This window comes from Mauremys reevesii, linkage group 6, assembly GCF_016161935.1.
Source record: "Mauremys reevesii isolate NIE-2019 linkage group 6, ASM1616193v1, whole genome shotgun sequence".
Lineage (NCBI taxonomy): Eukaryota > Metazoa > Chordata > Testudines > Geoemydidae > Mauremys > Mauremys reevesii.
Genome location: NC_052628.1, coordinates 1396731 through 1417209, shown reverse-complemented (window position 1 = coordinate 1417209; position 20479 = coordinate 1396731). Strand labels below are relative to the sequence as shown.

At 59.2% G+C, this 20479-nt stretch overlaps 1 protein-coding gene across 1 annotated transcript in view; it reads right to left on the bottom strand.

Annotated features, from left to right (window-relative positions):
• Window positions 1–20479, bottom strand: part of LOC120407969 — a 63532-nt gene that overhangs the window by 27721 nt on the left and 15332 nt on the right. The window contains exons 5-10 of the mRNA XM_039544381.1: window positions 12236–12418; window positions 11379–11567; window positions 8668–8883; window positions 2927–3244; window positions 2131–2228; window positions 688–880 (exon numbers count right to left, since the gene is read on the bottom strand). Coding sequence (XP_039400315.1) covers window positions 688–880; window positions 2131–2228; window positions 2927–3244; window positions 8668–8883; window positions 11379–11567; window positions 12236–12418 — 1197 coding nt within the window. The remainder of the gene's footprint in view (window positions 1–687; window positions 881–2130; window positions 2229–2926; window positions 3245–8667; window positions 8884–11378; window positions 11568–12235; window positions 12419–20479) is intronic.

Genomic DNA, 20479 nt, shown 5'->3' with positions numbered 1-20479 from the left:
GTCAAACATCATTTTTTTAAAATGGAAAACCAATGAATTTTCCTCTAGCCTTGTTCTTTGGAAACGGCTCAACCATCTTCGCTGAAACTTTCCCCAAAGATTCAGTCTGTGGCAGACACCCAGTATGTGAAATTTCAGCCAAAACAGTTAGCTTGTTAAAGTTGTAACCAACTGAAAATAGGGTCTTACAATGGGAAGTGAGGGGCAACCTTAATAATAGGCAGCGCTAGCGGCCCACTTTCATACCCACCCAGCTAAACGGAAGCTGGGCCTCGAAGGCTCCCCCTGAACCCCCAGATGGGGGCACTGCACCCCTTCCCGTGCTAGCCCGGCTCTCACTGACATTCAACATGCTCACAGATGCCCCAATGTCCCACCCACCACAAACTGGTTTTCTTGCTGCCGAGAGAGTGGTGCTGTGGATGGACTGCCAGGCTGTCTGGGCATAACCCCCCTGCTCCTGCCGTGCTGTGCCTGGCCTGGGGTGAAGGGAGAGCACAGCATGGAGGTGAGCGCCACGCCGCACCCGGCTCAGCTGGGCTCGCTGGGCCTGTGCTCTCCTGGGACACAGCACCGGGGGAAAGGAGAGGGGCCGGGAGCCAGGCCAGAGAGCTCTGGGAGTCACTTTTGGTCCGTGCCCTGGTCCTCGGCCCCCTCGGACTCGTCCTAGAGCAGGGAGGCCCTTACCAGAGATGTTGGTTTCAAAGTCCCAGCGCGATGCCTGCCCAAGGCCGGCCGCCGTGAGGCCCTGGATTGTCACCGTGTAGTTGGTCCCGTGTCTCCAGGGCTGCAGCAGGTACTTGGTGACCGACTGATTCACCCGCAGCTCCTCGACCTCGAGGAAATCGCTGTCGTACTCTCTCCAGGCTGTGATGTTCAGCTAGAGAAAGGAACATGGCTCTGGAGAGGAGCGGTTCTGACCCCCAGCCCCGCCTCCGCCTGAAATGGAGAGCACAAGCCCCACACTGCAGGGCATCATCTGAGCACTCCTGTGCCAGCAGGGACTTCACCCCCCCACCCCCAGCACGGCAGAGCTGCCCAGCCAGCAGAACCAGGGAGTTTCTCCTTCCTCTGCGGCAGCCGGCACGGCCACCTGGGCAGCAGGACGGGCGCTGCTCAGGTAGGGTGAATGCCCAGGGCCGCTCCCCATCGCAGGGGTCCCCCATTTTTCAGTGTCCCCAGGGGAAGTGCTGGCCTGGACCGGGGTCAGTGTTATTCAGGGGCCATTGGTTTAGCTGAAAATCAACTCTTTGGATTACAGCAAAGGCAGCCAGGTGAGAGCCTGAAGCACAGGGGTGCGGCGCTGCTGGAGAGTGGGAGTGGGATGAAGTGGGATTGTTCTTAATGTCCCCTCTGAATACTGTGGGGGGGCCTCAGTTTCTGGCCGACCCTCTGTCGCCTGGCAACTAATGGCCAGGCCCTTCCCCCCTGCAAGGGGATGCTAAAGGTGTTGGAGACAAAGAGGTCAGGTGACCTCCTGGGCCAGGAAAGGAACTGAGCAGAGGAGGAGGGGCTGGAGGGGGTTTCAGTCTGGGGCTGGCTGGGGAGGATGAGTGAAGTGCAGACGTGGGGGTCTGGCTCACTGCCCCCCAGAATGGACCTGGCCGAGTGGTCCGGTTCTCTGTACCTACAAGCTCTGTTTTAGACCCTGTTCCTGTCATCAAATAAACCTCTGTGTTACTGGCTGGCTGAGAGTCACGTCTGACTGCGCAGTGGGGGTGCAGGACCCTGTGGCTTCCCCAGGACCCCGCCTGGGCGGACTCGCTGTGGGAAGTGCACGGAGGGGCAGAGGATGCTGAATGCTCCAAGGAGAGACCCAGGAGGTGAAGCCGTGGGAGCTTCTTGCCCTGCAGACAGGCTGCTCCGAGGGAGAGGAGGCTCCCCCAGAGTCCTGCCTGGCTTGGTGGGGAGCAGTTCCAGAGCAGCGCCCGGGGACTCCGTGACAGGGGGCGAGGTGCGCCTCGCTCTGAGGCAGGGCTTGGTGCTGTGGGAGGGGCAGCAGTGATGGTTAATGACACCTGGACGATGCCCCCTGATGTTCCCTCCCCCTCGCTGTCCCTGCCCACTCAGACCGTGCCCTGGGCTGAGACGCCCTCCAGAGGCTGCCCAGCGAGTCGCTTGCCCCAGTACCTGGTACCCGACGATCGCCCCTTTGCAGGGCGGCAGCTGCTTCCACCTGAGGGTTTTGGTGCTGGGATCCAGCGGCTCGATCTCTGGTTGGTCTGGGGCTGAAAGCGAAGGAATCCCAGGTCACTGACCGGGCCCGGGGATGAGCCCCTGTGTGCAGAGCGCTGGGAGGGGGCTCCCGCCACAGGGATCAGCGCTCTGGGGGGTCCCTGCAGCAGGAGGGCGAGGGCTGGGCCCTGCCACCTCTCCTGGGCGGTGCTGCCTGGCTGGGCACGAGGAGCTGGCAGCGTCCTACAGCTCCTCCCTCGCAGCCCCCGGCAGCAGAGACACAGAGCCCCTGTCCCTGCTCCGGCTGCGCGAGGGGCTCAGACGCCACAGTGAGGGGCTTGGTGCCGGGGCTGGACTGGATGGGCGGATTACTGGGAAGGTGGGCAGCCGACCAGCTGGGCTAGTACAGCTACTGGGTCCTCTGCCAACCTCCCCCTCCTGGGCCTTCAGAGCCCGAACTCCCCGTGGGATCCACCCCCCGAGCCTCAGGCTCCAGGCTCACCCCACAGGCCTGTCTGGGGAGATGGGGAGGGAGACGGGGTTGGGGGAATCTGTTTGCTCTGGGGAGCCCCACACCCCTTTCTCCTGAGCCCCCCCCTTCCGCCTCCAGGCAGGACCTCGATCACCCGCTAAGCCTGCTCAGTTACTCAGACAGGCAGGTGGAGTTGCAGAGCGACAGGGGCCATCTGCCCCCATGCTCAGCACCGAGCCCAGGAGTCACAGCCACGGGGTGTCTCCCCCGCTCCCCTACCTGCTTCACTCGTGTTGACCCGCTGGCTACTGAGGACAGTGCTGGGTGGTCTGGTCGCTGGGTAGCCCCCAGAGATGGTGACTCTGTAGGAGGTGAAAGGGTGCAGGGAGCTGCACGTTACTGTTCCGTCCCGTCCCTGTAACGGCTGCTCGCTGGTGAGCTCTTGTCTCCGGCAGGGGCCTGACAGGGGTCCGTCCTGCCGGCATTGGGCCTGTATCTTCCAGCTGCCCTGGCAGGATTCGGGGGGCTCACACGTCCAGCGCAGTTTGATGGTGGTGGGTGAAATCTCCAGGGCCCCTGGGGTGATCCGGGGGGTCTCTAGAGAATAAGCACCAGCATGAGGGTTACTTTCCTGCCCCTTCCGGACGCACTGAGCTCTGCAAAGGGGTTCCAGTCACACCGCCCCTGCTCCCCACCCACAGCGGGGTGAGGGGCCGAACCCACCAACCTCTGAGCTCCGCGGGTGGAAGCCTGATTAACTGTTCTTCCAGGCAAACACCCCCCGTACTCCCGTGGGTACCTCCATCACTCAGCAGCCAAGCAGGACACGGCCCTTTGCGGGAGCTGGGATCTGGAGCTCCCTGCCCCAGGGGACAAGCAGGCTGCAGTGAGACAGGGACGCAGCCCATGGAGACTACAGGTGCCTTGCGCCATGTGGTCCCGAGCGGCAGCAGAGTGCATGCTGGGATTGGAGACTCCCTGGGCCGTGCCTCTCTGTTAATAATCAGGGCACATTTTATATCTATTTTATCTCTATTTGCTGTGAATTAGGTGCAGCCCCCGGGCTTCCAGCCAGCCCCACTGTGCCCTGGCTGGGCCAGGTCTGAGAGTGCAGGGGAGGGGGTGCTGGCGTGAAGGCCACAGAGGATGCCAACCACATGGCTCCCCTGCTGCCCACACGACAGTAACATCCCTCGGGGCACCAGCCACACAGTGAGGGGTGCTGGGTCTAAGCCCCGTGAGTCCCGCTAGGGACCCGGTGACTCCCCTCTGGGCTGCCTGGGACCTGTTAGTGCAGCTGACCCCAGGCGCTGGGCCCGGCCCTGGCTGGCCGCACACAGGAGAGTCCGTCCAGGGATCAAACTGGTTCAGCTCCGAGGGGTTGGAACTGCAGCTGGGAACCTGTGCAGACGAGGGGCCTCCCAGCCATGCCCCCATCCTCCGGCTGTGCCCCTGCCCCTGCCCTGCTGCCGGGAGGGCACCGGAACCGAGCTCTCTGTGCTGGCTCTGCTCCACGGGACGGGCCCCTCGCAGCAGGCTGGACACTCCCGCTTCATGGCCACAAGCTGCTGGAGGATCCGACCCACTGGTTTAATCCCGGGTTTCTGTGGCCAAAGCAGAGGCTCCGGCACCAGGAGAGTGAGAAACGGCAAAGTACGAGGGCGGAGAGGTGTCTAGGGCACAGGTCTGAGGGCGGGAACAGACCATACACAAGGGAATTCACAGGTGCCATTAAGTAGGGAGGAGCTGCGAACAGAAATGAGCCAAAGGGATCTGGAGAGATTAACACCTGGGCTGGAATTAGCAGGAGAGTTGACATGGGAAATGCATCTAATGCAGCTGGGGAGATGTGACATTATTGATATAATCTGGGACCATATAGAACATGGTTGCAACCAAGGTCCTGTAGTGGCACCAAATCTTAGGTAAAGGGGGTCATATAAGGTGTCTAAGACCAGGTTCTGGGTTGCTGGTTATGACTATGCTGTCTGTGTGCATGTGCCATTTTTTAGTTGAATATAGGAATATTGGCTCTGTACTATCTGTACTTTAAATTTATGCTGTGCTTCTGGGAGACATCCCAGACAAGTTTGTGTTAGCTCTGCCTAGCCTGCTTGATGGCCCATTAAGGACCATCAGATACACAACTGACCCATTGAGAGAAGGCAGATACGCCTTGTGTGACAAAGTGAGACTGTTTTTAATGTTTCCTCTGAATACTGTGTGGGTGCCTCAGTTATGGCCGACCCTCTGTCACCTGGCAACTAATGGCCTGGGCCCTTTCCCTATGCAAGGGGATGCTAAAGCTGTTGGAGACAGAGAGATCAGGTGGCCTCCTGGCCCAGGAAAGAGACAAAGCCCAGAGAGGAGGGGCTGGAGGGTTTTACTGGCAGTTTTGGAAGCTGGCTGAAAAATGGAGGGGAGCCCTGAGGAGGCTCGGGCCTCCCAGCGGGGTGGTGGCCTCCCTGGGGCCCCAGATGGACCTAACTAAAGGGGGTCCTGTTGTCTGTACCGGCAAGACCTGTTTTGGACTGTGTTCCTGTCATCAAATAAACCTCTGTGTTACTGGCTGGCTGAGAGTCACGTCTGACTGCGCAGTGGGGGGGCAGGACCCTCTGGCTTCCCCAGGACCCCGCCTGGGCGGACTCACTGTGGGAAGCGCATGGAGGGGCAGAGGATGCTGAATGCTCCAAGGAGAGACCCAGGAGGTGAAGCCGTGTGAGCTTTTTGCCCTGCAGACAGGCTGCTCCGAGGGAGAGGAGGCTCCCCAAGGTCCTGTCTGACTTTGTGGGGAGCAGTTCCAGAGCAGCGCCCGGGGACTCTGTGATACCTTGTAACTCAGCAAAGTATGCAGGGTGTCACGGAGTGTGGGGGAGTCCGGCCCTGCCCCCCTCTTCCTGGGACCCACAGTGACTCTCAGCCAGCCAGTAAAACAGAAGGTTTATTGAACAATAGGAACACAGGATACAGCAGAGCTTGTGTTCAGAGCCAGGACCCCTCACTCTGGCCCTTCTGGGGTTCAGGGTGCTTGGATCCCAGCATAGGATCCCCTGAACTCCCACCACCCAGCCCCAAACCGAAACTGACCCAACCCTCTCCACTCGTCTCTCTCCTTTGTCTTGTTGAACTCCCTCCCCCCCCTGCCTAGCTCAGGTTACAGGCTGAATACCTGTCCCTCACCTAAAGTCCTCCCCGGCTCTCCCAACCCCCCCACAGACAGCCCCTGCTCCATCACAGGGGGACTTGCCCATGTGACTCCAGACTCCATTTTGCTGTAATTTTCCACAGTAAGAACAAAGAGGTTGTTACACCTGGAAAAGCCTATAAAAGGCTGATGCCTCATCTCCTTCTTGTCTTCAATCCTGCTTCTTGCTTCTGCAGAAACCTTGCTACAAACTGAAGCTCTGCACAAGGACTGATGACCCATCCCAGTGGGGGATGTTCCAGAGACTTGATTTGAACCTGCAGTTTATTCCATCACTGCTACCAGCCTGAACCAAGAACTTTGCCATCACTGTATGGAATTGATTCCATGTAACCAATTCTAGCTCTCATCTAGATCTTTTTCCTTTTATGAATAAACCTTTAGATTTTAGATTCTAAAGGATTGGCAACAGCGTGATTTGTGGGTAAGATCTGATGTGTATATTGACCTGGGTCTGGGGCTTGGTCCTTTGGGATCGAGAGAACCGTTTTCTTTTATTGGGGTGTTGGTTTTCATAACCATTCATCCCCGGGACGAGTGGGACTGGTGGTGATACTGGAGTGTCTAAGGAAATTGCTTGTGTGACTTGTGGTTTGCCAGTGGGGTGAGACCGAAGTCCTCTCTGTCTGGCTGGTTTGGTTTGCCTACTGGTAGGTTTACACTTACCTTCCAGGTCGACGCGGTGAGTTCGACTTCTCGGAGTTCGAACTATCGCGTCTGATCTAGATGCGATAGTTCGAACTCCGGAAGCGCTGCGGTCGACTCCGGTACTCCACCACTGCAAACGGCGGTGGCAGAGTTGACAGGGGAGCCGCGGAGTTCGACCCCGCCGCATCTGGACGGGTGAGTAGTTCGAACTAGGGTACTTCGAATTCAGCTACGCTATTCACGTAGCTGAATTTGCGTACCCTAGTTCGACCCCCCTTCTTAGTGTAGACCAGGCCTTAGAGGTGGAAAAACCCCAGCCTAGGGCTGTGACTGCCCTGTTTGAGCCATTTGTCTTGAATTGATACTCTCAGTTGGGTCCCTCCAGAACCGCATCGTCACAGGAGAATAACCTGTACCACAGCTATAGGGGAACAGGAACAGCTGAGAGCCGGGGAGAGAGCAAAGAGCAGGAGACGTGAGTTTGCAGTCGGACTGTCTGGGCAGCTAGAAAGGCCAGTGCAGCTGGGAGACCACACAGAGTTATCACAAATAACAATCACTAATAATGTAAAGGGTCAGAGCGGCACCCTGTGTAGACAGCTCTCACGTGCCCACTCGGGAACTCTGTGTTTGTATCTGGACACCCCTTTCCCATAAAGATATTGCCAAACAGAAGGGAGCTCAGGGGCTGGGAGTCAGGAGGTTCTGAGTTCTGATCCTGGCTCTGCAACTGACTCGTTGGGTGACCTGGGAACCCTCACTTCACCTCCCTGTCTCAGTTTCACCCTCTGTGAAATGGGGGATAATCAGAGCTGAAGCTGGAGCGGGGGAAATCGTGGCATTCTCTAAGCTCCACCCACAAGCCAAGCCCCACCCACTTCAGAGGCCAATAGGGTGGCCAGGTGCCTGGTTTTCAACTAGAAAGTCTGGTCAAAAAGGGGACCTGACAGTGTCTGGCTATATCTACTGACTGGACACACAAAGTCCAGTTACTGCAGGTGGGAGCGGCAGGGAGATGCTGAGTCACCACCCGCACCAGCCCCTCCTCAGCCGGGGCTGCCTCCTACCTGCATGGGGTGGCTGCAGCTCCCAGCGGTGGCTCTGCCGGTGAGTCCCTCCCCACCCAGGCAGGGGAGATGGGAAAAGCAGCGAGTGAATGGGGGCAGGGTGTTGGGGGAAGGGACAAAGCAGGGGTGGTTCCAGCACTCCTGCTGGAGTGTGCGGTTTTAAATATTACCCTAGAGGCCCTTCACAGTGGATTCTGGGGCTGTTGAAAATAGGGGGTGCTGCTGGGCTACCAGGGCGTGGGTCCTGTCAGAGGGGCCAGACATGCCCTGGGGCAGGCCTGTTTAAGGCCCAGGCACCACAGGCGCCAGCCTAAGGCCCTGTCACGGGATGACGACAATCCCAACACTCATTAAAAATCTGCTTCTAGCCCTGTGGGTTGCAAAGAAGAACTTGAAAATGTCCTGAATGTGAGTGATGCGGTGATGTCTGCCTGAGTCTGCAGACAGCCTCGAGCCTGCGGGTTTGTAGCTGGGCGCACTGGGTGGAACGAGGAGAGCTGACACTGAACACCAGGACAAATCTTTGGGAAAAGACCTGCCCCTCCTGCTCCAGGGCAGGTCTTTTCCCAACGGGGAGGTGGGGACTCTCCCTGCGGCAGGTGACCCCATCACTCCCTCCCGGGGGGCTCCTACATCTCTGTCTGAAGCTGCTAGTTCAGACCCAGGATCCGGGGCTCGGTGGAGCACTGCTCCGGTCCAGCCCGGCACTGCCTGTTCCTGTGACCGACGTCCTGACAGGGACACCCCCAGCTGTGGAATCCTCTCGGGAGGGGGGGGGGAGTGGAGGGAGCGGTTAACACTGGACCACTCACATCACTGGGAAACTCCCCGTTGGGAACAATCCTGCCCTGGCCTGGGGATGGGCTGGCTGGGCCCAAGGGGGCTTTGCCGGCTCCAAGTGCTACAAGTCTTTAAAAATACCCTTAAACCCCCAACCCCAATGTGCCTGGGCCTCGTGGGCTCCTCTCGTAGACCCGGACCTCAGGCCTTCCCCGCTCTGTGCGCCCAGACGGTTCCCAGTTACCCCACGCCCCAGCTGGGTCTCCAGCCGTGTGAGCAGGGAGCTGGCCAGTGCCGAGAGCCGCTGTGTCCTCACTCACCTGCACAGGTAACGTTCTCGGTGATACGGCGCCAGGCGCCCCAGTCCCACACAGACCAGTGACTCTGGGTCTGACCCCATCTCACACATCTGATCACAGAGAGCGAAGCCTGGAACCCCTCAGGGCAGCTCAGCGTCGTCTCTTCAGTCCAGCCATATAACAACTGGTCTGGCACGAACCGGAGTCTGGGGTCCCACTGGGGCCTGGGGCATTTCTCTGCCAGAGGGAAGGGGGTTGGTGTGAGTGAGGGCTGAGGCAGCCCGGCTAGGGGACGTCTGAGGCTGGGGGATAATCACGCAGGGATGGGCTGAATCCTGGGTCATTTACAATGAGGGTGGGAGCATGAGGCTCGGCCTGTGGAGCCCTGGGGGGGTGGGGGTCTAACCGGGCTTTTCTGGCTCTCACTGGTCCCACCCGAGGGCTCACTTGCCCCCTCATGGGGCAGGGCCATGAATGGATGCAGCCGCTGGTGGAAGCACCAGGGGTCTGAACACCCTGGAAGAGCCTGGTGGGCTCGGGGGTGTCTCGGAGTCCCCGGGCGATGTTCTGGAACTGCTCCCCACAAAGCCAGGCAGGACTCTGGGGAGCCTCCTCTCCCTCGGAGCAGACTGTCTGCAGGGCAAGAAGCTCCCACGGCTTCACCTCCTGGGTCTCTCCTTGGAGCATTCAGCATCCTCTGCCCCTCCGTGCACTTCCCACACCGAGTCCGCCCCAGCGGGGTCCTGGGGAAGCCAGAGGGTCCTGAACCCCCACTGCGCAGTCAGACGTGACTCTCAGCCAGCCAGTAACCCAGAGGTTTATTAGATGACAGTGTGACGAACTGGGAATGTTCTTAATGTTTCCCCTGAATACTGTGTTGGTGCCTCAGTTCCTGGCCGACACTCTGTCTCCTGGCAACTAATGGCCAGGCCCTTCCCCCTGCAAGGGAATAGCTAAAGGTGGGGGAGAACAAAGAGGTCAGGTGACCTCCTGGCCCGGGAAAGGAACTGAGCAGAGAGGAGGGGCTGGAGGGGGTTTCAGTGTGGAGCTGGCTGGGGACGGGAAGTCAGGGCAAACGTGGGGGTCTGGCTCACTGCCCCCCAGAATGGACCCAGCCGAGGGGTCCGGTTCTCTGTACCTACAAGCTCTGTGTTAGACCCTGTTCCTGTCATTGAATAAACCTCTGTGTTACTGAGAACAGGACCCCTCAGTGGGTCCATTCTGGGGCGTAGTGAGCCAGACACTCCCGTCTGCCCTCACTTCCCATCCCCAGCCAGCTCCAAACCAACCCCCCGCAGCCCCTCCTCCTCTGAGCTCCCCCACCCTGGGACCAGGAGGCCTCCTGACCCCCCCCCCCGCTCTCCCACAACTCCAGCAACCCCCCCATACCCGCAGGGGGGAAGGGCCCGGCCATCAGTTGCCAGGCGACAGAAACTGAGGCACCCACACAGCTGTGACGAAATGGGGAGGGGTTTCTTGGTTTTTCTGTGCTTTCCAGGGGGCTGCATGCACAGGGGGTGGGACTCAGTGCCCCCGGGTGTTACTGGTTTAACGAGGGGAGGGGAGAGGGAGTTTGTTGGTACAGAGGACTGGAGAGGGAACTTGGGATCCCGGCCGATGGCCTGGAGGATGGAGACCCCAGCGACTGGTGACCTGGGGACCCGAGGACCCAGCTCAGGAGTCACAGCCGGTTCTGGCCAGTGGGGGACAATGGGCTGTGGGGAGAGGACCCCGGTGACCTGACCAGCCGGTTCCAGCCAGAGGGGGGCTGAGAGGAGAGGAGATCCAGGCCTGCCTGTTTACGACCCTGTTTACTTGGAGAGAAGCCAATGGACAGTGGGGGCTTGGCACTGGGGATATCAGAGGCCCAGCTGGGAAGCAGGGGGGCTCTGAGCTGGAGAGGGGGAGCAGGCAGAGCCCCCCCTGGCTGCAGGGGGACTGGGATGTGCTGGGCTGAGGGAGGCCAGGCCTGAGGCTGGAGAGTTTCCTGTGCTGGGTTCAACCCCCAATAAACCGTCCTGTTTTATGCTGGCTGAGAGTCGCTCCGGGCTAGAGAGCAGGGCGAGGGGGCATCAACCCCTTCAGGGTGAGTAGGCCCGGGGGGTCCAGAGTGCGTGGACTCCCTGAGGGGCTCACGGCAGAGACAGACGTGCTACGGCTCAGAGAGGTGCGGCTCCAGGAGGTGGAGGGGCCTGACCCCAAGAGAGAGTGGCCCCCCGGGAAGGGCTGTCGCACTGAAAGGGGCACCCCCCATGGACCGCACGGGGCCACGAGTGGGCACCATCTGTGAGTCCGTGACAACAGCACCCAGAGGAAACACCAAGAACAGTCCCACCCTGTCACAGGGGGGTGACCCAGGCAGCTCATGGTGGGGGCGCTGAGGGCACAAGACTCCTTGTGGAAGGTTTATCTCCTTGGGGCATCGCCCTCTGCCCAGCCTGGGGCTTCTCCTGCCTCAGAAACGCCCCCTCCCCGCCGCAGGGCGTGACCAGGGCCTGAGGGGTCAGGCAGGGCACACGCCCACCCACATGGCTGGGGACCTGAGATGGGAACTGGCCCCTGGGTGCTGCTCTCCTGACAGCAGGGTAATGTCACCGAGAGCAGAGACCCCCTCCCCATCCAGCTCCCTAAGGCCCACGGGCCTCGCGCCTAAACAGAGCCTCGCGGGGGAGCTCAGGTCCTGGGTTCGAATCCCCCCAGCCTGTCCTGCAGCCTGTCTGTGCAGAACTCACCCACACAGCTCACATAGCCCATGTCCCACTCCACGCGCCCAGCCGTCTCCGTGCATCGCATGTAACCCGGGCGCCCCTCGTACTGCTCCTGGCGACAGGTCACCCAAACCTTCTCGCCAACGGCAAACTCTGTCTGTGTGGAGGCAGCAGAGACCGACGGGGGCCAGTTTCCTGCCCTCATACAAACCCCTGGAGGGAAAGAAACATCCAGTCTCAGCAGATCCCTCCCTCCCTGGCACCCAGCCCCGGCACCCCTGCCTGGGTAACATCTGCTCCCTCCTCTGTGCCCCAGACAGATCCCAGCCCCCTGAGACCCCTCCCCACAGCCCTCTGCCCGCTCCTGGGCGCTGCTCCCCGAGGACCCTCCCCCTTGAGCAGCCCCTCCCTTGGGCCGAGGAGCTGGGGTCACGGTCACACCAGGGCTGAATTCAGATTCTCCACCCTCTGAACCTCCCCCTGCAGCATCTCGGCCTCGTCCCCCATGTCCCGCCGGGCCCAGGCTGTCGCTGCTTTGCTGCTGCCTCCTTTGCCCACAGAGCCCAGCGGGGTATGGCCATTGTCCCTGCCTCCCCCACTGACCCTCCCCCTGACCCTGCACTCACCCCTCGCTGGGGCTGGCCCGGGGTTTGCACCACAGGGGGTGTTGGCGGAGGGAGCCTCGTATCAGGCTGCCAGGGCCAGAGACAAGGGGACACCTGTCACTAGGACACAGGCTGAGACGCCAACATGGACGCCAGGGGCTGGCACCGGGAGAGTGGCGGGGGGCACGAAGGCTGGTCACTGGGGAGCTGTGAGGTGCTAGAGGGTGGGGATGCCAGAGCCCTGTGATCGCAGTGACCCCAGGGGCTCCCACTCACCAGTGCAGGCGGCTGTCCCACTCCAGACACTCTGGTTCCCCTGTCTAGTGCATCGGATGTCAGGCTGCGAGGGCCGGTGCCCCGCAGGGCAGCTCCATGTCACCGAGTCCCCTGGGCTGTAAAACTGCTGCTCGAGGGCGAACCGGACCCTGGAGTCCCGGGTGTCTGGAGCTTTACACTTTTCTGTACACAGGAGTGAGACGGGGGTGAGGGGCTGAGACACGCTGTGAACAGGGGCCTCTCGGGGCACCTTGGCAGAGCCACGTGTGTTGTTACCACACCACAGGCTGCCGGCTGCCACCTCCGCAGGGCCCGGGCTGGGCTGGCTGGGCTCCCACAGATTTCACACCCATGGGCCATTATTATGGTGACTAGTGTGTTTGTCACCCACCCACCCCAGGATTCAATGCTTGGCTGGGGAACTCAGTGTGTGTGTGGGGGCTGGCGGGCTCCCACTGTGACATCTTCAGCCTTTGACACAACTTCCTTGCTGGGCAGAGGCAATACTTCATAGTTTCTTTGCACCGGGGCAGGCCTGTTCCTTTGGGACTCCTCCCTGCCACCCCCTGACCGGCTCTTCACAAAGTCATTTAATAATTTGAAAATACCTCTATATAACGCTGTCCTGTGGAGCCAAAAAATCTTACTGCATTATAGGTGAACCCGCATTATATCGAACTTGCTTTGATCTACCAGAGTGTGCAGCTGGTCTCAGAGGTGGGGGTCAGGACTGTCGGGGGGAGTCAGGAGGGTCTCTGGCTCAGAGTGGCTGGGCTCACAGGTGGGGATCAGGGCTGGGGGGGGATGGGGTCAGTGGGGTGTCTGGCTCAAAGGGGCTTGGCTCAGAGCTGGGGGTCAGGGCTGTGGGGGGATGGGGTCAGGAGAGTGTCTGGCTCAGAGGGGCTGGGCTCAGAGCTGGGGGTCAGGGCTGGGGTCAGTGGGGTGTCAGCTCAGAGGGCTGGGCTCAGAGCTGGGGTCAGGGCTGGGGGTCAGTGGGGTGTCAGCTCAGAGGGGCTGGGCTCAGAGCTGGGGGTCAGAGATGGGGTGTCAGGGGTCTGGCTCAGAGGGGCTGGGCTCAGAGCAGGGGTCAGGGATGGGGTGTCAGGGGTCTGGCTCAGAGGGGCTGGGCTCAGAGCAGGGGTCAGGGCTGGGGGTTGGTTGGGGTCTGGCTCAGAGGGGCTGGGCTCAGAGCTGGGGGTCAGGGATGGGGGTGTCGGGGGGTCTGGCTCAGAGGGGCTGGGCTCAGAGCTGGGGGTCAGGGCTGGGGGTTTCAGGTTCAGGGGGGTCTGGCTCAGAGGGGCTGGGCTCAGTGCGGGGGGTCAGGGCTGGGGGTTGGTTGGGGTCTGGCTCAGAGGGCTGGGCTCAGAGCTGGGAGTCAGGGATGGGGTGTCGGGGGTCTGGCTCAGAGGGGCTGGGCTCAGAGCTGGGGGTCAGGGATGGGGGTTTCAGGGGGGTCTGGCTCAGAGGGGCTGGGCTCAGAGCTGGGGGTCAGGGCTGGGGGTGTCGGGGGGTCTGGCTCAGAGGGGCTGGGCTCAGAGCTGGGGGTCAGGGATGGGGGTGTCGGGGGGGTCTGGCTCAGAGGGGCTGGGCTCAGAGCTGGGGGTCAGGGCTGGGGGGTGTCGGGGGGTCTGGCTCAGAGGGGCTTACCATGCTGCTTACTCCCGCCTCCCCCCTCTCCCGGATCCTCAGCCTGCCACGTCCAGGAGCTGCCCTGGCCCCTGGCCAGCGCTGCAGTGGCCTGGCTCTGTCGGGACCGGAGCTCGCAGCTCTGCCCCCTTAACACGCGACTCCGAGCAGGAGGTGCTCAGGCCCCGCCCAAGCCACGCTGCTTTAGCTCTGTCCAGGGCCGCTCCTGGACATGGTGCACTGAGGCACTGGGGGATGGGGGAAGGCGGAGGTGGGGGTGAGCCTCCGACATTCTCATGGGGGCCCCTGCGCGGCCCGGGGCCTGCGGCAAATTGCCCCACTTGCCCCCGCTCTGGGTCGCCCTGGCCTGGCTGCGCATTAACTTTGAATGTGACTCCAGCTCCTGATCTAAGCTCACCCTGGGCGTCGGGGGGTGCAGGATTGGGAGGAAGGAAAGGATTTAGACACAGAACGGAGCTAATATTTCTCTCATTCTGTTTGCAGTGTTGCTGTAGCCGTGTTGATCCCAGGAGATTAGAGACAAGATGGGTGAGACAATCGTCCTCTTATTGGCGCAATAAAATGTAGGACCTCTCCCACCTGGTCTCTGTAATTCTGTAGAGCTCCACCCCAAGGATCCCAGGCTCTGCCCCAGCTACACACATGGACCTCGTCAGCCAGCAGCCAAGTGCCGCTACCCATGGGGGGGCCGGAGGGGCTTCTTCCTGGCAACAGCCCCCAGGACCCCAGCATGATTCACCCTGGGGTAGCTAAGGAACTGGCTGAAGCAGCCTCAGAACCGTTTGCAATTATCTCACAGGGCTCCAGGAGGACGGGCGAGGTCCCAGGGTTCTGGAGAAGGGCTGACAGGGCCTATCTTTAAAAGGGGGAGCAAAGAGGATTCTGAGAATTATAGTCCCGTCAGCCCGACTTTGCCCCTGGAAAGATAGAACAAATTATCAAACCGTTAAAGCACCTAGACAATGACGGGGTTGTAAGGAACAGTCAGCATGGATCTGTCAAGAACAAATCCTGCCAAACCAACCAAATTTCCTTCTTTAACAGGGTCACTAGTCTAGCGGATGATGTTGTTAGATGTTTGGCTGCGTGTCGGTTTTCTTTGCGTGCTGCCCCAGCTCTGCGCAGACCTTGAGCGAACCACCCAATGATCACAAGATCCGTTAAGGGGCGAAGGCACCCGGACAGGTTTATTGTGGACAAAGCACGGTAATAGCACCTGGAGGACTCTACAGGTACACTTAATACATGTATGACTGTGACAATGGACCAGCTCAGTGAATGGCGGGACTTTCCGTTTCCCCCTCAACTGGACCAAGACACTCTCTCAGAGATACCTCTTCATACTCCGATACAAACAAGTTACATACCGTCCCTCTGACATAGTTACTGCTCCCTGACGTGGGTAGTTATCACCCAGATCCTTGTACATGTTGATTCAATTAAAACATCTCTATCCATCACCCTGTCATCCTGACCTTATCTTTAAGGAGGGGTCAGTGTGTTCCTGTTCTTCTGGGGGAATGTTTTTGTACCATCCTTGACACTGGGATGTTCTGGTACCACCCTTCTGGAAAGTGTTTGCATGGGTGCTCTGTGCCTAGCACTTCTCAGGAATGTGTGTTTCTGCAATATCAGCCTGTTCTTGCCAGATTCTATGAACTTGCAATGGGGCAGATCCTGACGTTTGCTCACAGCCTGACTTTTGCTAACTTTGCTTTATATCAGCAAAGCTTGGCCACTAATTTAGCTCAGGTCTGTGACGAACTGGGAATGTTCTTAATGTTTTCTCTGAATACTGTGTTGGTGCCTCAGTGTCCCCTCTGCAGTTCTTAATATCTAGGTGGTGGGATCAGGGGGTGTGATTGCTGCAGAGCAAGGGGCCAGTGCACCTAAATGCCTGACACTGTCTCCTAGCAACTGATGGCCTGGGCCCCCCCTCTGTAAAGGTGCCAACTGAAGGTGTTGGAGACAAAGAAGTCAGGTGACCTCCTGGCCTAGGAAAGAGACAAAGGCCAGAGAGGAGGGGCTGGAGGGGGTTTCAGTTGGGAGCTGGCTGGGGATGAGGAGTGAGGGCAGACGGGGTTGTCTGCCTCGCTGGGCCCCAGAATGGACCCAGCTGAGGGGTCTCGTTCTCTGTACCCACAAGCTCTGTTTTAGACCCTGTTCCTGTTATCAAATAAACTTCTGTGTTACTGGCTGGCTGAGAGTCACGTCTGACTGCAGAGTGGGGGGGCAGGACCCTCTGGCTTCCCCAGGACCCCGCTGGGGCGGACTCGCTGTGGGAAGCGCATGGAGGGGCAGAGGATGCTGAATGCTCCAAGGAGAGACCCAGGAGGTGAAGCCGTGGGAGCTTCTTGCTCTGGAGACAGTCTGCTCCGAGGGAGAGGAGGCTCCCCAAAGTCCTGCCTGGCTTGGTGAGGAGCAGTTCCAGAGCATCGCCTGGGGACTCCGTGACAAGGTCTCATACCAGGCCTCTGATACAAAGACTTATATCTTAGGCTCTCTTCCTACTACAGCTGCAGGAAGCATTAGACTTGATATTTCTTGGATCTAGTAAGGCTTTGACACAGTCCCACCTGACATTCTCATATGCAAACTAGGGAAAGGTGATCTCCATGAAATTATTATATGGTGGGTGCAGAACAAGTTGAAAGAGCATACTCAAAGAGGAGTTAGCAATGGTTCACTGCCAAACTGGGAAGGTGTATTAGTGGGATCCCATAAGGGTCATCCTGGGTCCGGTACTGCTCCATATTTTCATAAATGACTTGGATAATGGAGTGGAAAGCACGTTTATAAAGTTTGTCAATGACACCAGGCCCGGAGGGGTTGGAAGCACTTGGAGGACAGGATTAGAATTCAAAACAACCTTGACAAGTTGGAGAACTGCTCTGAATCCAACAAGATGAAATTCAGTAAAGACAAGACAAAATACTTCAAATTGGAAGGAAAAATCAAATGCAGAGCTACACAATGGGGAACAGCCTGCTAGGTGGCAGTGCTGCTAAAATGGACCTGGGGGTTAGAGTGGATCACAAATTCCATATGAGACAACAAAGTTCTTGTGGCAGAATGTTCCCTGTGTCCATAGGGGCCCACTCTGTGGGTGCTCCAGGGCTCAAGCACCCACAGCAAAAAAATAGGGGGTGCTCAGCACCGAAGAGCCAGAGTTTGAGTGTAGAATGTGATGGGCTCTGTGCTGCTAACAACCTCTGCCCTTGGGGCAGGGAGCTTGTGTACAAACATAGAACCATAGAATATGAGGGTTGGAGGGACCTCAGGAGGTATCTAGTCCAACCCCCTGCTCAAACCTGATTCCCAACTAAATCATCCCAGCCAGGGCTTTGTCAAGCCTGACCTTAAAAACCTCTAACAGAAGGAGAGTGATTAAGATAATGAAAGGCTTGTCATTAAATTAAATTAAAGATCGTTAGATGATCCTGAAAGCATTCCCAGGCACTCCAGTTAAAAGATAGCAAACAAAGGGTAGGAATAAATGGTCAGTTTTCAGAATGGAGAGAGGTAAATAGTGGTGTCCCCCAGGGGTCTGCACTGGGCCCAGTCCTATTCAACATATTCATCAATGAGCTGGAAAACGGGGTAAACAGTGAGGTGGCAAAGTTTGCAGTTTCTTTTCAGAAAAAATGTGCACAAGTTGGAGAGAGTCCAGAGGAGAGCAACAAAACGATAAAAGGTTTAGAAAACCTGACCTGTGAGGAAGGTTAAAATACTGGGCAGGGGCGGCTCCAGGCACCAGCACACCAAGCGTGTGCCTGGGGCAGCAAGCCACGGGGGGTGCCCTGCCGGTCCCTGCGAGGGCGGCAGTCAGGCTGCCTTCGGCGGCTTCCCTATGGGAGGTTTGCTGGTCCCATGGATTTTGTGGCAATTCGGTGGTGGGTACGCCGAAGGTGCGGGATCAGCGGACCTCCTGCAGGCAAGCTGCCGAGTCGGCGGCCTGACTGCCGTGCTTGGGGTGGCGAAATGCATAGAACCACCCCGATACTGGGCAAGGCTACACTTGAGAAAAGGAGACTGAGGGGGACCTGATAACAGTCTCAGATATGCTAAGGGCTGTTATAAAGAGGACCGGGATCAAGTGCTCTCCGTGGCCACGGGAGGTAGGACAGGAAGTGGTGGGCGTAATCGCAGGAAGGGAGCTGTGCGTTAGCTATCAGGACAGGGGCGGCTCTACAAAGTAGGCTGCCCCAAGCAGCGCGGAGCGCTGCGCCGCCCTTCCCCAGTCCCGCGGCGGGTCCCCTCTTCCCGCGGCTCCGGCTTCCTGGGGAGGGCGTCATTTGGCTCCGGTGGAGCTCCCGCCGGCATGCCTGCGGCAGGTCCACCGGAGCCCCGGACGAGCGGACCTGCCGCAGTCATGCCTGCGGGAGCTCAACCGGAGCCGCGGGAAGACGGGACCCGCCGCAGTCATGCCTGCGGCAGGTCCGCTCCTCCCGGGCTCCGGTGGACCTGCCGCAGGCATGCCGGCGGGAGCTCCACCGGAGCCAAATGCCGCCCTCCCCAGGATGCCGCCCCAAGCGGGCGCTTGGCCCGCTGGTGCCTAGAGCCGCCCCTGTATCAGGAATATCGTTCTGACTCGCAGGGTAGTTAAGCGCTGGAAGCGGCTCCCAAGGGAGATTGTGGGATCCCCGTCACTGGAGGTTTTTAAGACCAGGTTGGACAAACCCCTGTCAGGGCTGGTTGAGGGTTCCTTGGCCCTGCCTCACTGCAGGGGGTTGGACTAGATGGCCTCTATTTCTCTGATGCTACAACAGAGAAGTCAGTGCTGGGCTGGGCTGCGGCTGCAGAGATCTCTCTGTAGGTAGTTACAGATTCATAGGTGTCAAGGCCAGAAGGGCCCATTCTGATCATCCAGTCTGACCTCTTGCCTAGCCCATGCCAGAGACCCGCCCCGAGGTGCCTGCAGCGGGGATCGTCTCCCCTTCTGCCAGACACTCTGTTGTGCCCAGTAACTGGTGGCTGAATTAGAGCAAATCTTTAGAAAGGCAGCAGCCACCCTCGATGTAAATGCTCCATGTGTCAGAGACCCCAGAGACCCCTGGGGAATGACCCTCACTGTTAAAAAGTTGCACATTATGTAGCCCCCCCCATAGCGTCCGAGGGACTGGCACAGCGACAGAGGCTGCAGCTCCGGCCCCTGGGGGTGGCTCTGGGAGTCTCAGTAGAACAGACCCTCAGCTCCCCCTGCCCCTGAGCTCTGCCTGTCTGCCTAGGGCCCTGTACGGCACGTCCCCACAGCGCCTGAGCTGGACCATTGCTCTGATCTGGGATGGCAATTCCTTCCTTCCTACAGTATTGAAGGGTCACGGAGCATCCAGCACCAAGCCAGGCCCCTGGGATCACAGTGACCCAGGTGAGGAGCTCACACTTACCCAGGCAGACAGCAGTCTCATTCCAGACGCTCTGGTTTCCCTGTCCGGTACATCTGATCACGGACTGTGAGGGTTCAAACCCCTCAGGGCAGCTCAGGGTCACTGGCTCCTCCCTGCTATAATATGTCTTGTCCGGTTCGAACCGCAGAGCTGAGGCCCAGCTGGGTTTGCGGCACTTTTCTGTTGGGAGAACAATCAGGTTTGGGGCCATTAGAAAAGGGCGAGATTCCAGTCCCCACCTTAGACTGTCAGTCCCTGCCCCAAGGAGCTGTTTGTCTGTCCAGCGTTTGTACAGCACCTAGCACTGGGAGGCCCTGGTCCAGGGCTGGGGTTCCCAAGGGCTACCGATAATACAAATAAATAATCACAACAGGCCTTACCAATGAACCCGCGCACTGATACACCCCCTCATGTACAGGCGCCGACATCCCCACACACTGACACAGACCTTCATGTACAGGCGCCAGCTCCGTGGGTGCTCTGGGGCTGCTCAGTGCCCACCGACAGCCTCGCGGGTCAGCGCCTCTCTGTTCCCCACAGCACCTCCTGCCCACAGCTATCAGCTGTTCAGCGGTGTGCAGGAGGCACTGCGGGGGAGGGGACGGAGCCGGGGCAGGAGGGGGGGGGGAGGGGTGGAGTGGAGTGGGGGCAGGAAGAGGCAGGGCAGGGTGGGAGGAGGTGGGGCAGGGGTGGGGGCATGGGGGAAGGGATGGAGTGGGGGTGGCGGCTGGGGAGGAGCAGGGGTCAAGCACCCCCTCAGGAACTGAGGAAGTTGGCGCCTATGCCCTGATACACAATGACCCACTGTAGGAGGACAGGGAATCACGGAAGATTTTGTTACGGCCTAGCTTAGGCAGCTCCGCTTTCTCAGCGCCCGGTTACTGTAGGGCACGGCATGCTAGTTCCAACCTGCTATACCCGGTTGGAACTGCTGCGTGGCAAGCCCCTAGGCTGTTGGCCAAGGGGGGCAGCCCCGGAGGGTGGAAAGTCCCTATTGCATTATGCATGAGCTGATTTGCTGCCGTTTCTATAAATATGAGCATGATTTGTGCTTGCTTTTGGACTCCATACCAGGCTGAGCGCCAGGGCGCTGGGTTCCCCGCCTCCGTGACAGCAATGCTTGGAGTCCCCATTGCAGGTGTGTCACTTTACCTTCATTAAAGCCAATAACTCACAGTGTGTGTGGGCCTCGGTCTTGCAGAGCACCTTG